Raw genomic sequence first — 26,120 nt, 5'->3', positions numbered from 1 at the left:
CCATTTTTAACAGAACTCAGAACTCGGTTTTTCCCATTGAAATCAATGGGCAGATGTTTGGAGGTGTTATGCTTCCGATTTTTCAGACGTTTTTCGGGACATTTACGGCTGTGTGAACATACCCTTAGAGGTTGCTTTTTTGGCTGTCTGTGCTTCGCTGTGTTTTTAATGGCCGTATTTGGAGCTGTTTTTCTATAGAGTCTATGAAAAACTGCTCCAAAAACAGCTGAAGATGCGGCATGCACTTCTTTTACGCGGCCATTTTTAACAGAACTCAGAACTCAGTTTTTCCCATTGAAATCAATGGGCAGATGTTTGGAGGTGTTATGCTTCCGATTTTTCAGAAGTTTTTCGGGACATTTACGGCTGTGTGAACATACCCTTAGAGGTTGCTTTTTTGGCTGTTTGTGCGAGAGAAATGCAATTCTATGCCTGCTATGAGTAGGTGTAGATTTTCACCACACTGTACGCCAGTTTCTGGCATAAATTATGATAAATCTGTCGTCCCAGGGGAAGGTCCCGTCCCTTTGGCCAAACCCCGCACCATTGTCTCATCATTTTAGCACGACTATGGCTTGCTCCAAAATTTGTGACTTTTTTTATGTCAGAAAACTGGCATGAAACTTTTGATATATTCCCCCCATTATGCGGTTTTTTTTTCTGCATAACTGTAGCGGTTTTGCAATAATGATCCATTAAAATCAGACTGAATGCTTGCTAATAATTTCCAAATTACAATATCAGAAAATTACAAGTGATTAAAAGGACTAATAGTACCAAAGAAATGATTTTACTGTCAAACAGGGGCTAAGATAAATATTCGTCCTACTGCACAAAGTTTTGTTTATGCACAAAAATACAATTATTTCTAGTGATATTTAGCAAAGAATAATCTAGATGGTAACAGCAGAATTTATGAAATTTAAAAAGTAGCCCGCCATTGACATTTGTTACCTATCCTCAGGACAACCTCGCACTAATAGAATGGGTACCTTCGTCCTTCCTCAGCAGGATGGTTGTAGTATGGAAGTATTGTATGGGGCGTTGGCTGAGCTTTCTCACTGCCATTACATACAAGTCGATGGGAGGTACAGAAACAGCAGAAAGAGAGAGATATTGTATAAAGGTGATCAATGTTAATGGCTGGAATAATTGTAGAGAGCCTCAAAACGATAGCCCAGAATAAAATGTCAATAAAAAATGCAGTTTGCTTTAAAGGTATTTTATCATTGTTGGCTTTATGTTTCAGCCTATAGTAAACAATTATTATTTAAACTGTAGATTCTAAAATTGTCATACATTTACAATTGCGACCTTTTGAGTAGGGATCAGTTAGCACAAGTAGGGAAAATGTGTGTCCGTGTCATGTGTTTTTATGTGCCTCTAGGGGGGACCTAGAAAACATTTGGAGTGGTAATGATTTCCGGTGACAGCTGGAAAAGGAAAAATGCATAGTAGGAGATCATTAAGAAACGTAAAATCCTTAAGTGTGATGTAGTATATTAACCTCTTATGGATACTCACGTTCTGCTTTGTGAAGTGTAAAGTGATACACTATATGGTGAAAAGTATGTGGACGCTTGACCATCATATCTAGAAGAGCTTGTCGGACCTCCCATTTCAAAACCATGTGGCGTTGGGCCCCCTTTTGTGGCTTAAAATGCTTCCGCACTACTGGGATGGCTTTCCACAAGATTTTGGAGTATCTGTTGGAATTTGTGACCACTCAGCCAAAAGGCATCTGGGAGGTCAAACACTGATGTTGGACGAGAAGTTCTGGCTTTATGATCGGTGTTCCAGTTCATTCCAAAGGTCCTTACTCGGGTTGAGGTCAGGGCTCTGTGCAGGCCACTTGAGTTCCTCCAGACCAAACTGGTCAAACCATGTCTTTATGGACCTTGCTTTGTGCACTGGGGCACAGTCTTGCTGGAACAGAAAAGGGTCTTCCCCAAACTGTACCCATAAAGTTGTAAGCATACATTTGTGCAAAATATTTCGGGAATGCTAAAGCATTAACATTACCCTTCTGGGGAAAAGAGGGGCATAGACACTATACACTCCGGTAGCTAGCATTCTCCTGGCATCCGCCAAACCCAGATTCATACTTCAGACTGCCAGATAGTGAAAAGTGATTAATCACTCCAGAGAACAGGTTTCCACTGCTCCAGAGTCCAGTGGTGACATGTTTTACACCACTCGAGCCGATGCTTGTTGTTGAAAATTTAACCTAAGAAGAAAATAAGACATGTAGCACCTCCTAAAAATAAAAGTTCAAAATGTGCAGAGTTCATACACGTCACATGTCTACATGAAAATATGTTCACAAAATCCCCGAAGTTGAAGTGACCAAGCTGGAAATTTTAAGCTAAAAATGTAAACAAAAAGTAGCAGTTTATATAAAAAACACAGATCGAACACATTGAAAAGTTAATGCACCCCCACATCTGTATATTTCCTAAAAGCAGACAACCTGACGAGCGCAGTTAGCTTCATGTGCTGTTTACAGCACATGTCGACTACGCTATTGCATCCGGCAAAACGAAGGATCCAGTGCACAAAAGACACAAACGGAAACTATGGGCTCCGGCTCCGTCACCATTGAAATCAAAGGTGATGGAAACGGAAACCTCTGGTTTCCATCGGTGTCAGTTTGTGTCTGCTCAGGATCCCGTTCTGATGGAAATCTCAGACGGAACGTCAGAACGGGACCCCAACGCAGATGTGAACAGAGCCTAACTTGTTTACACATTTCTGACCATGTGGAATGCACCAACCGACTTTTGCAGACGAATTACAGTATATTGAGGCTTATACATATAATTTCCCATGCCCCTTTATGAACTCTAACCCTAATCCATAATCACAAATCCCTAAACCTAATCTAATCTGTTGTCTAATACCATTATTTTTGTAGAACTAGTTGAAAACGATGGTTTATGTCGGCAGTCAATAGGTGAAAATGTCATTTCTGACTGTAAGGAATGTATTAGATATTATTCTCTAGTGATAATCCTTATCGATATGACTGCATGGGGTAACAGGTGTCGCTAGAAATTGATCAGAGGATTTTACATGTACTGAAATAATAGGGACAGTGTAAAATGTATACATTTTATTGATGTTTGTATGTGTGGTGTGAGCACCTGATGTGACTTACTTGGCGCCACGATGCATACTCTGGTACACGTCCGGATTGTGAAGTTAATTAACAGCCTCAATTGGCACTGAGGAGGAATTAGATGAGCAACCACTAAAAAAGCCCCCCTACATGTGACAATCACAGAGAAAATATTCTTCCCGATTGATAAGAGGAGGGCGGGGGGTTATAATATGAACAAAAGTTCACGTTATCCTTGCCTTAAGGGTCATCTAAAGTGATCCGCAATCTTGCCCGTGCTAGAGTAGTAAGGACGTATCATATACATGCTTGCCTACAGAGGTGCTTCTCTGCAAAGGTCTTTGAGATACATCCCTGGCAGGTAAAAGGTAATTGTCACTGAGCTTTCCAGTATGACCCACAGAATTTTACTACCAATGTTCCTCAATGGAATTTTCATGGCTGTGTGCGTAATTTTATGCCACTGTTCGCAATGGGTGTGGCTGAAATACCTGAATTTAAGAATTAGGATCGGTGTCCACATACTTTTGGCCATATAGTGTAGCTGTGATGGTGAGTTAAAAGCTCAATAATCACTGGTGAAAATTTTAAACTAAGCAGCAATTTACTTAGAGAAGTAAAACAGCAGTTTCCACAATGCTCACATCCTTGTAGAAGTAAAGGGTTTGTCATTTTAGAAATGTAAGCAGAAGTTATTGTGGTACGTAATAGAAAAACATTTCCCCTAAAGTAAAAAATTAGAAGAACAACGTCTTTGAGTTCTCCTCCTTTGTTAGGTTTTCTAACATGCTATTCAGCACCTTTTGCGTTATCTGGTCTCTTATAAGGGTAACAGATGTTGGGTGACTTTGGCTATGTTCCTAGAAGGGTTTCAGTTTCTACAGTAAAGTATGTCTGTGGTACGCCATATAAAAGATTTCATAGACTGCCATGCCTAAATATTGCACAGCTCATCATTGCACTATACTCAATATACTCAATACTACAGCCACCGAATCACAAAGCAATGTACTACATTACCCAGCCTCATCGTGGGTTTAAGCATAGTCTATATGTTTGCTCTACAATTCTGCAACAACGAATAGTAAAATGCAAGTGAATGGGGTTCCTAAAGCCCTATTCACACACAACAGAAAATAAAGAAATTAACAGCAGATTCTAAGCATGCTCTGCATTGTTAGAAAAAACATTCCCAACCCTGCTGTTAGGAAACATCCATCCCTTTAAGATTACCATGACTACTAATCTAGCTTCTAGGCGGTTCTGGTTTTAGTTGTTGAGCCCATTCTACTCCTCTTTTCTTCTTCCTATCAGATTGAAGGGTGGAGTAGTTAAATCTGGGATGGTCCTGTTTTCTTTGCTTGTGATTCTCCTTGTTTGCATGTGTTTGATCAAGCTACTGACTATACCCTGTACCTTTGACTATTTGCACTTTTTGGAACTGGACCTCGGCTTGTCTTTGGATTTCCCTTTGTATACTGATTTGGACTTTCTGGTCCAGGCTGGTTTTGACCTTTGCAATCCCTGATATCCACTAGCTTTGTGATTTGGACTTTCTGTTTTCGCTGGCTTGTTATCTTCTCTGGTATTGCCTGCATTGCACCTCTTATCCAACAGCGAACTCTGTTAAAACAACCTGGGTTCTATGCAGCAAAATCCAACCTGCCTTGCGGTGGGCTCTGGGGAAAACCATAGAGTAGCCTTAGATTCGTTGATCAGAGTTGTGACGGATTTGGGGTTGCGGATCTATTTACACATTCATTCCTGACAGTCTCCAGCAGCCTTTGGGGAATCGCTCACCTAGCAATTCCATAAATTTACACACTGGTAATTGCTCAACTGATGATTCCATAACACCTGCATCATTTTTAGTCGGGTCTTCCACAAACTGGCCCATAAAATTATTCTGCAACAAGTTGAGGACGTTTTTTCCCTTCGCAGATGTAGCCAAAACGTGACCCCTATTAATATCTGGGTAATTATCACTACCGTACCAGCCTGGGCAGCGAGCTCCATTTGTTTATATAGCTGACCTTCCATCTCCTCAGTTATATTGGGGGGTCTATAGATTGCACCCAAAATATGTGTTCAGTGTTTGCCTCCCTCTGTAATTCCACCCTCAATGTTTCAACCTCCTCACAATCTTCACCCACTATTGTCTCTTTCACACTCACCTTCATATCACTTCTCACATACAGACATACACCACTTTCCTATTTGTTCTGTCTTTTCAAAAGAGTGTATAACCATGAAGACTGATAGCCCAGTCATGTGAAGAGTCTACCAATGTTTCAGCAACACCAACTATATCGATATCTTCCTCCACTTACCATGGCCTCAAGTTCCCCCATTTTGCTTGCTAGACCTCTACTATTTGTGAACATACACTTTAAGTTACTCTTCAATTTTCCACATTCAGCTTGAAAAATAAGATTTCTTGAAATTTTGTGGCCACATTTGTCTTCAATGTCGGCATGTAGCACAGGGATCATCTTATCCGCTTTATTTTCTTTCTTGTACTAACCCGCAACTCTAGTTTAAATACTCTGCCACCCATACTAGAATTCTCTCCCATAGCACAGCCCTTCCACTAAGGAGCACATTTTAATCTGCATTTCCATTATATTGTTCTCACCACTGCTGATATTCTGCTATAATTTCTGGTCGGTTGGCATAATCTACTGGCATCCCGGACAACAGAATGCCTTGTTTCTCAAAGACAAAAGTATGACATATTTAATACTCCCACCAGGCCTTCCGCTTGCTTGATGTAACAAGGGTACTAAAGTAGAAGGAAAGAGAGTATATCACGGTACCTACTAATAGGAACATCTGTTTTTGGATAGGTTTAATGTAGAAGGAAAACCTTTGTTTACCCAACACACTGCACAGACTTTCATTTGCATGTTATTATCAGGCAGGTGCATGAATTGTATGAAACTCTAATGCTTCACTCTACACACGTATCTATGAAGACAAACCACAATATTAAAAATAAAAAAAAATGATCTCATTGTAGAACACTATTTTCTTTATGACATCACTAACCCTGTTACTTTGTACTTCTTCCTTTCAAAAATTGGGATCTCCACCTGAGTTATAATAGAGGGTGTGAGTGGAGCGCCACACCCGTGTGTAATTATAATCCACTAAAGGGTTTTTCATGGCAATAACAATGTGGGATTGTCATTATGTAGTCCATTAGAAAGGGAAAAATACCCTATGTTAAAAAAAAACAGCAACAGCGGAATAAGTACTATTAGACGGGACAGCTGCAGATAGACCATGGTAATATTTACTCTGAATTTACCATAGAGAGAAGAATTGTACAATACATTAGCAGTTTTTACTTTGAGCCTAACAAAGCACATGTAGAAATGCAAGAGTGATTTGTAACATCAGACATGTCTCTCCTCAACATGAGATACGGGCATCTCTTCCGAGTCTATGAAATTCTAACAATAATGATAATGGATGCAGATTTATTTCCTGTAAGATGATGCAGAATTCTACTATTAACTAACATCGCTTTTGTTTCTATAGAATGCATATTTATTTGAAAAAAACCATATAGTTTTAGGCTAAAATAAAAAAAAACAGATACTTTTTATTTTCAATATTATAATTGGATTTATTAGCACTATAGGCGACATTTCATTATTTCATTATTTTAATTTCCCTGGAGTAAATTCAGCTTCTGGGTTTACATAAGAGGGATTCTTATGTTTAGTATTTGGGAAAACACTTATAGGAAAAATACTTCTATAGAATTCTTGCATGTCTGAAAATAATCAGGATACCTATCTAGATGAAAATAAACTATGGAAGCTTGCGTTGGATTTGTCATGTCTTTGAAATGTACATGTACATTACCACAGGCGACACTTATTCTGATAATTTGCCATACGATCAAGTGGCAGACTGGTTTCATTTATAGTGATCAATGAGCCAAATACACTACTGTTGTTTAATAATATTGAACCTGTCCGTAAAACATAGATTTTGCATCTTGTGATGCTGAAAATTGGTATTAGACCGAGTTCACACTGCCACAGTTGTATTCATTTTATTTTAATCAGCACTGAGAATGGATCTCAAATTTAAAGCATTATGTGTTTCTTCTCTCTGCGATACCCCCAAAAAATACTGAACTAGAAACCAGAAGGTAAACATGGTGTAAACGAATAAGACAACCTAGAGTGAAGTCTACCACTAGTCTGACAAGGTCTGGGGCTGTAAAAAGTAGCACATATTCATACATGCAAGAAAAATAACGTTTTGCCCTGCTTAGTGTTTTAAGACATTGCACTGCATGTGGAGGGCAACTATCACAAAGCTAAATAAATCTGAAAGGAGAAATGTCCCCTAGAAGTCTCCTGAAAAAAAGCACATACAATATGATTGCTTATAGTACACTCATGGGATAAAACGTCTTAATAAATTATCTTGATTAAGGCCCCATCCGTAATTACGGACCCATTCACTTCTATTGCCCACGGACACCTTCCGTATACTAATGGGAAGGTGTCCGTGCCGTAGAAAGGCTCTGCAAAAGATAAAACATGGGAATTTATATGGGAGCACAGCACGCAAATGCGGATGCCTGTCCGGGGCCGTAACCAGCCGGCCATGCCCGTAAACACGGACAGTGATTACAGGCACGGTCGTGTGCATGGGGCCTAATAGTGAGCAGCCATTCAACAACGAACCAGTCCAGAAAACAAACTTCACAGTATAATATTTGTGATAAATACTTACACAAAGATGTGGTGTTGCAGGTTTTCTGTATTTACACACTTAAAAGCAATATAAACTATTAAAAATGATGTAACAAAGAATAACACATTTCTACATAGGAACACTTTCAAAGTAACATAAATTATGCCATCAATTGTAATAAAACTACTGGTATGTGTCCATTCAGTTTGTTTAGTAGAGCATGCCAACCATTGTAATGTAAACTTTTCTGCTCATACAAGTCCTTTAGATTTAATGTGTGCAGGTGAATATAGAACATACAGTTATGGTTCCTAGAATGATATTGTTTCCTGTGGAGAAGTAAATGTTGAAAGTGCAGTAGGAATCTCAATATATTAGCCAGTATCATCTGAATGCACAGCATTCTGCATTGTCCGTAAGCATTGGCACCGGCTGACCTTCAGCCTCTATACTCCACATGAAAGGTTCTCAGGATACACTGCTTCTTCTTCTTCTGGTCTCAATCACTTTCCTTCTTTCAGTATCATCCTCTACATCACTTTCACAGTTTCTCTAAAATAAAACAGATAAGGTCATCATTTTCACTGTCTGAGACATATACTTCATGAATGTCCTGTAATAATCCGTTGGATTGCAAAAAACCCTTGATGTGCATTAGTGTGTCTCCCGGACTCACGGATCCACAACAATTCACCAGTATTGGTGAATATGCAAGTCCAGACTATAAAATTACTTTTCCTGAGCTCTCGCGGTCCGGATTTGCCGCACCCGCAACGTTCCGTGTAAATCATGGCCGTTCGCATGGGGCCATAGAAAAGAATGGGTCCGCAATTTATCCACAAAAATGCAGATAAATTACGGCTGCAAAAATACGGCTGTGTGGATGAGGCCTATAGCTTCTTTGAACATGATTTAAACCATTTCTGACATGCACCATGCGTTCACATCTATAACTGATAGTATACCTACCGAGGGAAAAGCTCATGTATCTTGTTGTAATCATTCAGTAGACTTCCAAAATCTTAATAAATTATTATTTAGCGCAAATATTTTTGCACTATTACACAGCACCATAGGTGTGTGGTCTACAGCATATCCACTAGTGGTGGTGGCAGGAGTATCCAGCCCACTCAGGTCCAGTGCCAGAGAAGGAGCAAGATCGTCATAAATGTTAAAACCCAGTTTAGTGGTCCAGGTCTATAAATCAACACTAGGGAAATTGTAAATCCTCGGTTTCCAATATCTCATGGATGTACTCTGCTGTTCTTAGCATCTTGAATTCAACTACAGCAAATGTTACTTCAGTATAGTGGAAGCAATAAAAATTGAGGCTTAATATACAAGCGGTATCGAGCCTTTACTTCCACAGCAGAAATCTTTATGGATAGCATGAATAACGCAAAAGCTAAAAACAAATTCTGTATCATTTCATGGAACATTCAGTAATAGAGCAGAAGATGTGTGGGAGTTTTTTTTAAAGTAATTAAAGTTGTTTGTGATTAACTTTTAATGAGGCACGTTCAAGCAAAGGGCACTTATGGCTCTTCATATTTGGGAAGGCGTACAAACGTAAAAAGTGACATAATAAAACCAGCAATTCCCTGCCTTATATAGTCAAGAACAATCTGTTGCCACTTAAAGAGGTTATCCCACCACAACAACTTATCACCTAGCCACAGGATAGGTCATAAGTGTTTGATCACTTGGCGTACCACCGCTGCGTCCTCCACCGATCAAGAGAACAGGGTTCCCGAGTCCCTTGAATGAACGAGGCAGTGGTCGCACATGCGTGTTACCGCTCCATTGGGAGTGCTTGAAATAGCTGAGCAATGTACTGAACTTACTTCCGGCAGGCCCAAAGAGAATATAAAAAACGCTTTTAAAATCAGCTCCAAAAGGCCTGGATCCAGAAACTGTTTTCTCTTCAAATCAGCCTAGTTTTTTTAAGCCTGAACAAATGCTGTGTGAACAAGACCTAGGTGTGCTGGCTGGAAAATAGTGGGGTGACCTACCCCTGGCTTTCTCTTGCTGTAGATGTAATGATTATTGTTAACGATCCAAAGAATTTTATGGTTGTTAATAATAATTGTTATGTTTATGGTAATAGAAACGATGAGTTCTGACCAATGGAAATCTGCTCCATCAGTTAGGACACTGATCGCTTCTGCTTCTTTTCTTGGTCGCTAGTGGTAAATCCTACAGTCGTAACATTTACTATAGTCCAAAAAAAAATACATGTGAGGCAATGCAAATGCACAATATTTCCCCAGGATACAAATATTCATATCAAGTAATATATCTTTTTGAGTACCGTCCCTTTCTTAAATGAAAAAAAATAAATAAAAAAAGGTCAACATTTGTTGTATCATAGGGACATCTTAACTTCTACGGCCAGCTTTCTATCTATAGAGGATTATTTCTTGTTTATGTTGGCAGTACACATGATATAAGATGTAATTACCAATGCAATCTTTTCTTCATCAAGAACTTTCTTCTTTAGGGAGCGACTCAGATGGTTGCATAGAGACACTACACTATAAGAAAGCTGGGGAGGGAAAACACATGGGATCAGTTACTCAAATTATTAGGCAATGAGGCATCTTTTCAAATGTATTTCAAATGCAATACTGATAGATGTAGTAAAAGTGAGAACATTCAAGAAGAAAGAAATAGTCCCTAACATAAAAGATGTCAATTACTTAGGAGGTTGCTTTCCAGGCGCCTTCATTCTTTTTATGTAAAAAAAAATAATAATTCCGCCTAGACCAGCATTTATTTTTCTACTGGACTATTGTTAAAGTGAAGTTCCTCTTTTGGAGCCAAATTGTGAGCCATATTGTTTGTATTGTTCCTTATATTACTTGTACATATTTTACAGAGTACATCTCCATGGAGGGTGATAACGCTAGAAAAAGAGTTTGCTTTTTTCAAAATATATTGATTACCAAGCAGCAAGAGTTATCAGTTTTAGGGTATGTGCAGCGTATCCAACCTAGAACCCGCAGGAATTCCTGACAAAAGGCTTCACCAGATTTTTTACCAAATTAATGCTGTGGATCAATACTTACCTTCACTGATGTTGCCATAGCAACACGTCCCTCCGGTTTCCGTGCAACTCGGCCTCCTGTGATTACACTACAGTTCATGTGACCGCTACAGCCTGTGATTGGCTGCAGCAGGTACATGGGATAAAATGTCATCCTGAAGGATAGCCAGGGAAACAAGGAGTCGTCGCTATCGCAGTTTTGTTTTTTTAGATTTGTGACTTAAGCGGCAGAATCGCGGCTTTTCCACCATAAAAAAAAATCACAACATTTGCCATGTGTTGCGGCTTTTACCTTTCCATTGTACTCAATGGGGAAAAAATTACTATAGATTACTATAGATTCCACAGCATAAGTTGACATGCTGTGGATTAAAAATGTACGCAAGTTTTCTCAGAATTTTTTTTTCTGCAATGAATGCGGAAAATACACAGGTAATCCACCCTGTTTGCACATACCCTTGCAGTAGAGATGGAAAACTTAGCCTGCTTATAGATGCTTGCCATGGGTACAGGCAGAGCAGTCAACCAATATTTCCCAGAATATAAAATGTTATGCTTTACCCTCCCTTACACCCAGTTTCTTTGAGGCAGGCATGGGATTAGGGGTTCCCAAAAAATGAAAACAATTTTAAGGGTTTCCCCAAAGGTAGTGAGGTTGGGAATTACTGAACTAATACATTATAGCGGCTCCCATAGTGGAACTTCACTTAGTGCTTCTGGACAGTACTGAATTCCACTTCTAAATAATGATCTACAGTTAGGTCCAGAATTATTTGGACAGTGACACAATCTTCATGATTTGGGCTCTGCATGCCACCACATTGAAGTGTAGACTTTCAAGTTCAATTCAAGGGGTTGAACAAAAATATCCTGTGAAACGTTTAGGAATTGCAACAATTTTTCTACACAGCCTCCTAATTTCAGGGGCTCAAAAGTAATTAGACAAATTAACATTACCATAAATAAATGTTTTTTTTTAAATACTTTGTAGAGAATCCTTTGCAGGCAATAACTGCCTGAAGTCTGGAACCCATGGACATCACCAAACGCTGGGTTTCCTCCTTTGTAATGCTTTGCCCGGCCTTTACTGCAGCGTCTTCAGTTGCTTGTTTGTGGGTCTTTCTGCCTTATGTTTTGTCTTAAGCAAGTGAAATGCGTGCTCGATCGGGTTGAGATCTGGTGATTTACTTGGCCATTGCAGAATATTCCACTTCTTTGCCTTAAAAAAACTCCGTGGTTGCTTTCGCAGTATGTTTTGGGTCATTGTCCATCTGTACTGTGAAGTGACGTCCAATCAACCTTGCTACATTTGGTTGAATCTGAGCAGAAAGTATATCCCTGAACACTTCAGAATTCATCCGGCTGCTTCTGTCTTCAGTCACATCATCAATAAACACTAGTGACCCAGTGCCTTTGACAGCCATGCATGCCCATGTCATCGCACTGCCTCCCCCATGTTTTACAGAGGATGTGGTTTGCTTTGGATCATGAGCCGTTCCAAGCCTTCTCCATACTTTCTTCCTCCCATCATTCTGGTACAGGTTGATCTTCGTTTCATCTGTCCAATGAATGCTGTTCCAGAACTGGGCTGGCTTCTTTACATGTTGTTTGGCAAAGTCTAATCTGGCCTTTCTATTTTTGAGGCTGATTAATGGTTTGCACCTTGTGGTGAACCCTCTGTATTGCTCTCATGCAGTCTTCTCTTTATGGTAGACTTAGATACTGATGCACCTACTTCCAGGAGAGTGTTCTTCACTTGGGTAGATGTTGTGAAGGGGTTTTTCTTCACCATGGAAAGGATTCTGCGATCATCCACCACTGTTGTCTTCCGTGGACATCCAGGCCTTTTGGAGTTCACAAGATCACCAGTGCGCTCTTTTTTTTTCAAGAATGTACCAAACTGTTGATTTGGCCACTCCTAACATTTGTGATTTCTTTCTGATGGAGTTCTTCATTTTTTTTCAACCTAACGATGGTCTGTTTCACTTGCATTGAGAGCTCCTTTCACCTCATGTTGTGGGTTCACAGCAAAGCTTCCAAATGCAAATGTCACACCTGGAATCAACTCCAGACCTTTTACCTGCTTAATTGATGATGGATTAAATAGGGAATAGCCCATGCAGTCCATTAAATAGCTTTTCAGATAAATGTCCAATTACCTTTGGTCCCTTGAAAAAGAGGCAGCTATATATTAAAGAGCTGTAATTCCTAAACCCTTCCTCAAATTATAATGTGAATACCCTCAAATTAAAGCTCAGAGTCTGCACTTTAAGTCCATATTAGTTATATAACTCTATATTCAATATGTTTTGGTAAACAGCTAAAATGCCAAAACTTGTGTCATTGTCCAAATAATTCTGGACCTAACTGTATATAGCATAAGGTTAAACTAGCCTTTAGTGTGTTAAACCATAAACCCAAGATGTCACGTAAATAAATACTAGTGAAGTTACCAGCCAGACATCACCATGAGGCGTTGGTGACGCATTGTCAAAGTAGGGGAAATGATACATTCATTTTAGTGTTTTAACATTACAATTTATTTCTAATAAAGCACAAAACAGCAAATAGAATCAGATCTTGTGAACTGTAGTTCTAGTTTTGAAATTAATTAATTTCTATAAAAATTCCCAATTCATAATTATAACAGAGATGATCAAAGCAATGTGGTCAATCGCTAGTAAGCCACTGAACATTACTGTCAAACTATATCTACCCCTTTTATATTGTACATTACATTGTACATAATGAATATTCACCTCAGAAATCAGTCTGACATTTCACACCTTGACCTACAAGATGTAATCTGAATTGAATACTTCTTGTTATTAACTATGAGTAAAAGCAATTTGTTTTAATCTCTGGGTGGTGCTTGTACTACTTGCACTTGGCACATTTTTGCTTCCTGTAATTGTTAAAGCTCTTATGCCTTGTAAAGTATTTTAGACTTTATACTGTATGCATGAATTAATAACAAGAACCGCAATATCGTTTCCATATAAAAAATATAAAGGGTGAGCTATAGACATTAGCAGGTCTCTCTCTTATACCTGAACCAGAAGGAATAGTATTATTAGTAGATGGGAATTTACACAATTTGACTGCTGGCAGAATAATTGTCTACTGTCGAAGCCACATATTTTTTTACATTAAAGCTCTAGTTGTGATCTCCTTGAGATTTTTGTTTAAATTTTGATTCAAATTGCATAATACTATATGATCCTTGTAACGTCCACGGCAGCAGACCCTTGTTCCTACTCACCCCTCGACGGCCATGGACTTGTGAGTGCTGGCTGGCATCTTCTCCCTAGGAGACGCCAGCATTCACTTCCGCTCCGCTGTGCAGCCTCCCGTAGTGTGCGTGCGCGCGCACTCATGCCCGGCCTTAAAGGGCCAGCGCACGCACATGCAGAATATGGTTAATTAGCCATAATCACCTTGAACTACAAAAAGGGCTCTGCACTTTCACTCCTTGCCTGAGCATTGTTGTAGTTTTCACATGTTTATATTTCAAATGGTCCCTTAGTGTTATCCTGCTCCCAGTGTTCCTGTGCCCTGCTACCTGCATCCTGTATCCCATGCTGTGTTTTGTTCCTGAGCCTGTTTAGTATTGGAGTCGTGTTGTGTCACTTGCGGTTATACGCCATGTCTGGTGTCATCTGCCACTCCTGGTATCATCCGCCACGTCTGGCGCAACCTGCCACGCCTGCTGGTTTACACCACGTCTGGTGTCATCGGGTACTCCTGGTACCAACTGCCACATCTGGCGTAACCTGCTACATCTAGCCCCATCCGTGCCAGAGCCCCTGCCACCATCTGGACTCTCTCAGGTACCTTTGTGCTACGAACTTATATGGACCTTGGCCAGCTGCCACTCTGATACGGTGGAGCGGCCTAGTGGGTCCACATCATGACAATCCTGTATGAATCTTGATTCTTTAGTGTTTCAATATATTCGAAGTTACTGGATCTTGAGCTTAAAGCTACTGCTTAGATTTCTGTCAAATCTGCACAGTGGTTCCCTGGACCTTGTACTAAAATAGTTCACCCTGGAATTTCATTATCCCCAACAGTCCTTGTTACTTGTAACAGTGTTGTTAACAAATCAATTGTAAGTACTTTGTGATTAGCAATTTTGACTCTACCATGAAAAGTATGGAAATGCATGACACCAGTTTATCATAACATCAAGTCTACATTTGAATAATATTGCATCATACAATATGCCAAACCTACATCTGATAAAGGCCATCCTTTTGACAATTAATTTACTAGTGATTTCCACATTTTAGTCTAGTGACTGTCCTCTGCATGATAGAGTGATTATCTAATGATGTTCACCTTGTCCCTGCCAAAATGAGCTAGATGGCCAACATGTCATTTGTATAAAACCAGATCATCTGATCGGAACATACAGTAGAACAGCCTGTAAGAACAAAATAAGCAATGCGATACAAGTCTTAAACCAATGATGCAAGTAACATTTTGGATTGTTGATGTGAATTGTAATATATATTGGGTAACATTTATTTAAAAAAACCGATAAATACTGATTTCAAACCCTACATAAGTCACTTGTATAGTAAGAGAGTATTACCTTCCAACGCCTTCGAATATATTGCTTTCTTAAATTCTCCAAGTTGATAATGGACTTTTTCCTTACCAAGAGCTGATGTTTATCTTTTGGCTGTGAGATAGAGATAGATATCAGCATTTAGTCAATTATACAGAGGAAACAATCAGCAATATAACGATGGTTATATAGGGTCTTACTACGTAGGTAGATATATTGTGTGGCGGAGGAGTAAGAAGAGATCTTGTTGTTACACAACATAAACTACAAGTTCCAGAGACTAACTTGAAAAGCTGTGAAAATATCACTATGTAAAGGGCACTGATAATTGTTTTATATACTATATGGCTAGGGGTAAATTGAAGATTTGCATTAAAGGGTTAAATAAAAAGCTGCATATTCTTTGATGATTAAAAACAAGGATTTCATAATGTAATGCCATACAGAATGCACGGGCCGAGGTCTCTGTAATCTATGGTGATTCGGTACCACCTACACATAGCTGTGTTAGTACTATGCAGCTTCATCTGCGGTAACAGTAATAGGCAAACAAAAAGCTTTATTACAAAGATTAGTTAAAAATATAATATTCTATTATTAATTTAATGCCCTTTAAACCCCTTTTAGAAGATATACATCACATTTCCCCGCCTGTAAATAGTATATAAATGTGATTTAACCCATACAGAGGATTAGAAAACCCACTGCAGGAGAACTTGTACTTGTATAGGTTTTCGGAACATTCCACAAATTATTCTTAGCTTCCTGCCCTCCACTATGACCTTGAGGAAGCAGCTGGTTCAGCTCAGTTCAATGTGCACATCCCCAGTATTGCAGAGACTTAAAGTTGTCGTCAGCCAGTCAATATATGCTGCCTAAGTGACCCCTAAACCCAGACATGTGGTACATGGCGTACAGACATCTACACATCAACTCAGCGCCGTTCACACCTACAAATTGAAGAATGAAAATAGGAGTAGTTTAAGCGAAGCTGAATAAGTAACAGCAAATTTACCATAAAATATAGGACAATTTGTATTATAGAGTCAAGTCAACCTAGTAAATAGTAAAAGCATTTTGTGGTGATGGAGGAAATTTTCTTTTGCACGCAAATATTCAAGAACGTTGAATTCAGCATATGCGCAATTACACATTTTGGTGGCCTCTGCAAGTTTAATGTATGACCATTATGTGCAACATCTACATATATACCGTAGTTGTGAATATAACATAGATAGCTGCATATCCCACTTTCCAGATATCACATCTCCGGAATATGTTTTTGTAACATACTATGGTAAGTTTTATAGACCGCTCATTAAAATAGCATATTGTAATTATTCCGTACATATAATATCGGCAGCAAAATCTGTCTATATATCGAGGGAGTTCCATCGTTTAATACCTTAAGGACCGAGCCATTTTTCATTTTTTCGTTTTTCACTCACTGCGTTCCAAGAGCCATAACTTTTTTATTTTCCCGTCAATGGAGCTGTGTGAGAGCTTATTGTTTGCGGGAGGACTTGTAGTTTCTAAGGACACAATTTAAAGTACCATATAATGTACTGAGAAACTGAAAAAAAACTCCTTGCGGGCTGAAATTGGAAAAAACGGCGATTCCTACATTGTTTTTTTGGTTTTCGTTTTTACGGCTTTCACCGTGCAGTAAAAACAACAACTTAACAATTTTTATTTTTTTACTGCGTTCACTGTGCGAGTTAAATAATGATATATTCAAGGGCGTAGCTAAAGGCTCATGGGCCCCGATGCAAAAGTTCTTATTGGGCCGTCCCCGCAAACTTCTCATGGCTGACGGTCCGCAGCTTTCAGCTGCATCGCTGGGTCTCCTAAGTGACCCAACAATGCAGCACTAGCAGCCAGGGGCGTCACTAAGGACTTAAAATGTCAGGGGAAATAGCCCCAATACATATGTGTCCGTCCAAAAAAAATGTGTGTATAGGAGACAGCATATCTATAGCACTACGACCCTATCAACTATGGATAGGATTAGATACAGTGGCTCAGCAGACAGTATCACACATGATAGGATTAGATACAATGACTCAGAAGACAGTATCACACATGATGGGATTAGAGATAGGGCCCAGCAGACAGTATCACACATGATAGGATTAGATACACAGCTCAGCAGACAGTATCACACATGATAGGATTAGATACACAGCTCAGCAGACAGTATCACACATGATAGGATTAGATACAGTGGCTCAGCAGACAGTATCACACATGATAGGATTAGATACAGTGGCTCAGAAGGCAGTATCACACATGATAGGATTAGATACAGTGGCCCAGCAGACAGAATCACACATGATCGGATTAGATACAGGACTCAGCTCGCTGACATTGCGGCTCCAGTGCTGGACCCAGGAAAAGTAAGAATAATAATAATTTTGCTTCTTTATGTGTTACTGATTATTTTTGTGTGTTTGTGTTTTTTTACAGGTTCGGTTGTTGGACTACTTCGGATACGAGGACTTCAATGACGGCGTTTTTTTATTCTCAATAAAATGGTTAATGTGGGTTGTGTTTTTTTATTTCAATAAAATATTATTTCTATGTGCTTGTATCTTTTTAAACTTTATTATCAGCGCCTTAGTAATGGCCGCTGGCTGATTGACATCCTCCATTACTAAGGTGGGGCTTAATGTTAGCCGGTGCAAAGGCCAACACTAACCCCCATTATTACCCCGGTACCCACCGCCACCAGGGGTACTGGGAAGAGCCGGGTACAAACCAGTACCCGACCATCTGTAGTGACGGGCAGGCACCAGGGTGGCCACAGGCTGGTAGTATTAGCAATGCTAGGCTGCTGCTGTTGTGCTGTGTCTGGCTGGTTATGAAAATTGGGGGGGGGACCCGACATCGTTCTTTACAATTATTATTTATTTTTATTTTTTTAAATGACGTGGGGTCCCCCCCATTTTTCATAACCAGCCAGATACAATAAAACAGCAGCAGCCTAGCATTACCAGGGTGGGAAGGGCCACTATTTTTGGCCTTTCCCCTCCTGATAATACCAGCCTGCGGCCACCCCAGTGGCCGACCTTCACTACAGATGGTCAAGTACTGGCTGGTATCGGCTCTTCCTAGCACCCCTGGTGGCGGTGGGTACCGGGGTAATAAAGGGGGTTAGTGTTAGCCTCTGCACCGTCTAACACTAAGCCCCACCTTAGTAATGGACGCTGTCAATCAGCCGGCGGCCATCACTAAGGCGGTAGTAATATAGTTTAAAAAAAAACACAAAGACATAAAAAAAATATTTTATTGAAATAAAAAAAAAACACACAACCCTCATTAACCATTTTATTGATAATAATAAAAAGCTGTCATCGAAGTAGTCCTGGAATCCGACTTAGTCCAACGACCGAACCTGTAAGAAAACACACAAAAAAACCGATTAGTAACACAGGCTTAGATACAGGGCCCATGTGTGATACTGTCTGTGGGACCCTGTATCTAAGCCTACCACAAGGTAGGCTTAGATACAGGGTCCAGCAGACAGTAATGTTATACAGTATAAGATTACTGTGTGCTGGGGCCCTGTATCTAAACCTACAGTGTGGTAGACTTATATACAGGGCCCATCAGACAGGATTACACATGGGCCATGTATCTAAGCCTACCATGTGATTGGCTTAGATACAGGACCCAGCAGACAGGATCACACAATCTGTGATCCTGTCGCATGGGCCCTCTAAGCCTGCTACATCCGTAGGCTTAAAGGAGTTGTGCAGTCCCTAAACATTGATGGCCTATCCTCAGGATAGGCCATCAATAGCTGATGTGTCGGGGTCCGTCTCCCGGGACCCGCCAATCAGCTGTTTTGAAGGGGCCTCAGCACTCGTACGAGAGCTGCTTCCCCTTCATTTCACTACTCGCTCACACTGTGAATCGCCGACACGGATTCACAGTGTGACCGGAATGAAGGGTACGAGTGCTGCAGCCCCTTCAAAACAGCTGATTGGCGGGTCCCGGGAGTCGGACCCCGCCAGTCAGGGCTAATCTTACCTTCCTCTTCAGCCGCGGCGGAAGTTCTGTCCTCTCGATGTTGTGCGCGGCGCATAGCACTGTGACGTCAGGACCTCCGCTGCGATCCGGAACCAGGAAGGTAAGTACAGTCTGTTACTATAGTAACAGGGGCCTGCGGCCCGAGTTACTATAGTAACTTTTTATTGATGTGGTGCGGGGGGCTGTGGGCCCCCTGGCTTCGGGGCCCGGTTGCAATTGCGACCGCTGCGACCCCTATAGCTACGCCAGTGGATATATTGTAATAGTTCAGACTTTTAATTTTTTAATTACTTTAGAGGATAAATGGGAAAAGGTGTTTTTTTTTAACTTTTAATATATAGTTTTTTTCACTACTAATAACTTTACTAAACTTTTTTTTACACGATTTATTAGTCTTTCCAGGGTACTTGAACCAGCGATCGTCAGATCGCTGGTATAATATGCTGCAATACTAATGTATTGCAGTATATCGTCATTTTCACAGGCTTCTATTAAGCCGTGCCAGAGACACGGCTTAACAGAGGCAGACAAAAGGCAGACCTGGGGGCCTTCATTAGGCCCCCGGGCTGCCATGACAACCACCGGCGACCAACGATCGTGGTGTGAGGGCGCCGATGAGCTGTTGGAGGGGGCCATCCCCCTCTTTTCAACGCTTCAGATGCTGCGGTCACGATTGACCGCAGCATTTGAGTGGTTAAACGGCCAGGAACAGCGCAATGGCTTTTCCCGGCCGTTAGTCTGGGCTGTTAGCTGTAAAACACTGCTGACACCTGCAGGGTATGGAGGGCGCTTAACCCGTGAGCACCCCTCATACTTCACTATGTCACTTATCACGTACATGTACGTAAAAATGCGTCAAGGGGTTAACTAATGCAGCATTGCTTTTATAGCTCTACATAATAATTAAAAATAATAATTATAATAATAATAATGATAATAATATACTGTGACTTTCCTTGCCTGAAATTGTGCTGTCTGAATTTTAACTAATATATCAATATTCCAGTGTACTGACATAGTAGGAACCTTTAAATCTCCAAATCAAAGGACTAAAGCTGTTGTACAGTAGTCTGCAAGTAGATTACTGGATCATCTGAACTAATCCTCTCATCAAAACAATCATTTTGATTATACAGATAACTAAAGGGTGTGAGACAGTGACAGGTAAAGTCATTAAGGGAAGGTACATTTCCCCTAGAATCCTGTCACATGTATCCTAGACTCCAGGGAATGAGTATTTTTTGCAATAGAAAGCTCTAGCTTTCCAATCTCGGCTTAAGGAAAAGCCGGAAAAAGGGCCTGGAGTTGGATTGGGGAAGAGCATGGCGGGTTCCCCAATCCCTAGTCCATCTCTGTTTGTAGGACAAGGCTGCGGCTCAATTAGCTGCACCTGCAGCCTGTGTATAAAAAGGTGCAGACACAGTGTGTGAAGCTCTCACCCCTGACTCAGACCGGAGACTAGTAAGGGTATGTGCACATGTAGTGACCAAAAACGTCTGAAAATACGGAGCTGTTTTCAAGGGAAAACAGCCCCTGATTTTCAGACGTTTTTTCAGCAACTCGCGTTTTTCGCGGCGTTTTTTACGTCCGTTTTTGGAGCTGTTTTCATTGGAGTCTATGAGTAAACGGCTCCAAAATCGTCCAAAGGAGTGTCCTGCACTTCTTTGACGAGGCAGTAATTTTACGCGTCGTCGCTTGACAGCTGTCAAACGACGACGGGTAAATTACAGGTCGTCGGCACTGTACGTCGGCAAACCCATTCAAATGAATTGGCAGATGTTTGCCGACGTATTGGAGCCTTATTTTCAGGCGTAAATCGAGGCATAATACGCCTTCGTTTACGCCTGAAAATAGGTTGTGTGAACCCAGCCTAAGTCTGGAGTAGCCTGTATTCTATGTGAGTAAAGGCCTGTGTTACTTTGTGTCCAGTGCCTGGTAGGAAGGCACTTGGTATAGTTAGATAATATCTTGTTTAGTTAGTGCTCAGACGAGCAGGATTTATTTTGTATTATGCCTTGTTGTACAAGAGGCTGTTTCTTTGACAAGAATAAAACACAGGCAAAGCACTGTTATGAACTATAATGCACGGTGTCCCTGTCTCTGGCTACTAAGAAACCGCTGTACCAACCTCTCCTGATGCTAAACTCTCACAAAGGGTATTCCGACCAACAAAATTTATAGCATATCCACAGAATATTGCATAAATGTCCGACAGATGGAGGTCCTGCCTTTGGGACAGCCAACTATCTGAAGAATATCTACAGTAAGTTGGAGGATGGTGGCCAAAAATGGAAGGAGAGGTTGTGGAGAGCTGGCAGCGCATGTGTTTCATAACCAACACTGCTGCAATAAGCATGTGCAGAAAATCACAGAAGATACACACGTATCCATAAACAACAAGAGGTGTCAGCAACCTTCGGCAATACAGATGCTGGGAAACTACAATTTCCAGCATGCCCTGACAGCCTTTGGTTGGAATAATGAAGTCTGTCTTTGGCTGTCAGTGCATGCTGGGAGTTGTAGTTTTACAACAGCTGGAGTGACGATGGTTGCTGAACTACAATGTCCATTGATATTTACGAAGTCATTTAGTATTTCCCCCACAATACTTTCAGATGCACATGACACATAGATGGCGAAATCCAATGGTATGTAGTGATACACAGATATTCAGGAGTCAATGCATTAAGAATATTTATTGACATACTCCACATATTCCAAATTTTACCCAAAAAACTGTGCACAACTGCAGGGCTTATTCCACAAGTTACCACTTCATACATCTTTAGTGTGTGGTGATAAAGGAAGGGGATGAATCATTGCTGGCCAAAATCAGATTACAGTCTACACCTAGTTCATGTAGGAATTTCATTAAATCTTTATGCACATGAACAGGACTGGACAAGTCCCAGGAGCCAGGTAGCTAATGTTTTAAGGCCCTATTACACTGGCCAATGAACGGGAAAACAGCTCCTGATGTTCAGACTTTTTTTTTAGCAACTCGCGTTCTTTCTGGCCGTTTTTGGAGCTGTTTTTCTATAGTCAATGAAAAACGGCTCCAAAAACGGCTCAAGAAGTGACATGCACTTCTTTTTCGCGGCCGTTTTTTACGCGGCCGTTTTTCAAAACGACCGCGTAAAAAAACGGCCCGTCGGAACAGAACGTCGTTTTCCCATTGAAATCAATGGGCAGATGTTTTGAGGCATTCTGCTTCCGAGTTTTCGGTTATTTTTTGGCCGTTTATGGCCCGAAAAACAGCCGAAAATAAGCCATGTGAACATACCCTAATAAGGGCAACGATCAGCCAATGAATGAACAAACGCTTGTTCATCGACTGATCTGCCTGTTTCTGCAGCATTAAAGATCATCGTTGTCGGCAGCACATTTTCCTGTAAACCGACATAACGAAAATGTATAGGGACGAACGATCAGAGTAAGGCTCAGTTCACATCTCGTTTTGTGCACACGTTTGTGGTATACAACTACGTATAATTTTTGAAGTTACAATAACGTATGCATTTGTAACATATGCTTACGTTTTTTGTAGTATACGTTGTATATGTTTTCATACGTTTGTGTCCAAACTTACTTATAAAAACTTATACTTTTTTTTTGTTCTTTAGCTGAATCAAACTTTGTAAAGTCAAGAATTCCCATATAAGGTTACAAAAACTTATATAAGTTTTACGTATGCAAACGTAGAGTTTAATATTGCATACGTCGTCCATACGTTGCCATTGACTTCAATACAAATAAAAACATATATGTGTGGTATACGTTTTGGAAAAGTACTGAGAAGCATACTAGACTACGCTTTTCAGGACATGGAAAAATAAAGGATACAACGTAAGCACACAAAACGTATGCACAAACTATACCGTTAGGGCGTCCGTCCTGACCATAGAAATCAATGTGCACGCTGTGGTACACGTTTTGACACTGGTTTCTCATGTCAAAACGTGCACGTCAGACGTAGAGTGAAAACGAGATGTGAACTTAACAAGCCTAACAAGCGATCATCCCTATACATATCCAATCATTGCTCCGTGTGATTGGAGCAAACGAGCTCTCATCAATGAGCTGTCTTGTTGATCGCCGCTTGTTTACACGGCCCATGTCGGGACGTGTAATAGTGCCTTTAGATATTTGTAATTGGCTCCTAAAATTTACAGTATTCAATCCCTGCTATCAAAATTAAATACATATGTAGCCAACAAAAGCAGAAAGTTTGCTTTCCCTCTCTATCAGTACCTCTATAAGATGGAGACTTAGAAATACAAAATAATGAACTTGCACAATGTTAAATACTCGCAGAATGCTGACTGGCTGGTTGGTCCTGGTACTGACTGTGCGCACCATGACAACATTTTGTTAAATACATATGGTTCCCTTTTGACCAACTGTGGCAGCAGGCTTGATATTGAGTGTAACTAACTCAGATTAGTTTTGGAAATCATTGCTTGGCGAAGATGAGACTCTGGACCAAGGGTCCTTTTGCACCTTTTAATATAAATTTGTAAAAATAAGTGCCGATAGGCGATATAGCGAGTCCTTAACGTTAGAAAGACATGCATTTATATGCAATATGTAATAATGTTTTTGTTAATTCGATCGCTTTTGAGATCACGTGTCTTTCCGGCCAACAGTTTAACATCTCCTGTCTCGTCTGTTTATGTCTAGCAGATGCAGTTTACACGAGGGCATATAACGCCGATTAACGATCATCGTAAAAGATTAGATCATTGACAAACAAGCAATTTCTTGCTGAACGTGTAATCTCTGCACATGTTTACACTGGCCGATGATTGCAAACTATTACTAGAGATTACAATATTTTACACGATAATCCTCCTGGTGTAAAAGGAACTTAATAGTGGATATACAAATACAGTGCATACATCAAGATATTACTCTTGGTATATAGGATACTTCTGTAATAAATAAGATATTTCTACATATAAATACATTGCACATCTATCGCATGGCTTATTGCAACCTAGAGTCTGTGTTTCTGATATTTAGTCGTTCTAAAAGATCTTCACTGCATGATCCATTCAGAATATTCATGAATGACTCACTTATATCTCTGTTTAATAAAGCACCAAAGTTTCCACATTCATAACCAGCATTTCCTTCTTGAGATCCATCTACTAAATCTTGAATCATTTTAAGGTCCTCTGTAAGCTCTTTGCTTAGAGATTCATATCGTGACTCTAGATCAATGTACCTCCTAGAAATACTTCCTACATTGGATTCTACAAAGCGAATGTCATGACTGAGGTTCTTCTTCAATGACTCCACTTTACGACACTCATAGCGGAGCTGGGAAAGACTGTGCCTCACATTCTCATTCTCTTCTTTATACCAAGCCTCCTTTTCATTGTAGATAGATATCAACGCTTCTACATCCTCCTGTAAACAATCATAGTTTGTAGCCAAAGAGCTGAATACTTGTTCTGCGCCGGTCAAGTCTTCCACTACTTGTGCAAAGCGCTCGAAATTAATATATGTGTTGTTGGGGGGCATGCTGGAATGAGATTTCATGGTATATTCCCTTAATCTCTTAGCCTTGAGCTTCCGCATGGCTGTTCTCCTGGTATCATGAACTTTGTTTTCCTCTTTGGACTGAAGTGTCTTTAAGTAAAAAGGAGACATAAGTACCAGAACAAGTCTATATATATTTCTGAAAACTGGGATGCACAAATCATGCCGAGTAAGGAATCCACAGACCTTTTCCTAAATTAACCAATACACAACACACCAGGCCATGCGTTTTCATTTTTGAATAGGTCAGTCAGTAGTCCACTTCTTTTTGGTCAGGGTGAGGGAAAAAGAGGCTTCCACAGGCACAAAATTCAGCACGGCAAAACAGTGACCAATTAAAGTTAGCATCAGTCCGTTAGTAGAATATAATAGTAGTAGTAGTCGTTTTTCACGAGTATTACACTGGTACTAACCTGCATACTTTAAGTACATCACAAATTCTCCAGATCCAGCATATTAGTTTATAAATATAGATTCTCTCACAATGTGCCATACATATTTACAGCACTGAAAACCGAGCACCCATCAGATACTTAGCTGCTTGATGGGATCTCACATGCTACATACCACACTCATGCAAGGATAATAAGATTACTGTACTCACGGTTATCCATGGGTGTGAAAGAGCTTCCGGGATAGTAAGGCGCTTCCTGAAGAAAAGATAGATACAGAGTATGAGAACTAACCTGAAGACCAGAATTTAACATCATTTCGTTTTTACCTGCACTGTTTGCCAAGTAGAGTCTAAATTCGTCTACTAATCAGCAAGAGATGCTGCAGGACGTGGTACATCTCAATATTCCTGTAGAGGCCCACCGGAGGACTGGTGGCATGTATTGAAAGTGCCACTGTCATGAGGTACTGTCAATAGCACTCTAAATACAAGGATCTGCAAGATAGCTAGGACTGGCTAGGACAGTCTCTACTCCAATCATCTGTGCCAGGCATTCAAGCGGTACCACTGATCAGAGGAGGGCCACCCATTGACAGTGCTCTCCTCCTCCAGTGCCGCCCACAAATCCTTTTCAAAGAGACTGCGAAAGTGGTGGGCACTAATCTGCACCTGCTGTCCTCACTGGTCAAGGGGC

The 26,120-nt window shown here is 40.4% G+C and overlaps 1 protein-coding gene across 1 annotated transcript in view; it reads right to left on the bottom strand.

Annotated features, from left to right (window-relative positions):
- Positions 1-6,726: 6,726 nt before the first annotated feature.
- Positions 6,727-26,120, bottom strand: part of DAPK2 (death associated protein kinase 2) — a 91,958-nt gene continuing 72,564 nt past the window's right edge. Inside the window, exons 9-12 of the mRNA XM_075855146.1 lie at positions 25,637-25,682; positions 15,481-15,570; positions 10,299-10,382; positions 6,727-8,389 (exon numbers count right to left, since the gene is read on the bottom strand). Coding sequence (XP_075711261.1) covers positions 8,306-8,389; positions 10,299-10,382; positions 15,481-15,570; positions 25,637-25,682 — 304 coding nt within the window. The 3' untranslated portion in view covers positions 6,727-8,305. The remainder of the gene's footprint in view (positions 8,390-10,298; positions 10,383-15,480; positions 15,571-25,636; positions 25,683-26,120) is intronic.

This window comes from Rhinoderma darwinii, chromosome 3 (assembly GCF_050947455.1).
Source record: "Rhinoderma darwinii isolate aRhiDar2 chromosome 3, aRhiDar2.hap1, whole genome shotgun sequence".
NCBI lineage: Eukaryota > Metazoa > Chordata > Amphibia > Anura > Rhinodermatidae > Rhinoderma > Rhinoderma darwinii.
This window is presented reverse-complemented; position numbering and strand designations above follow the sequence as displayed.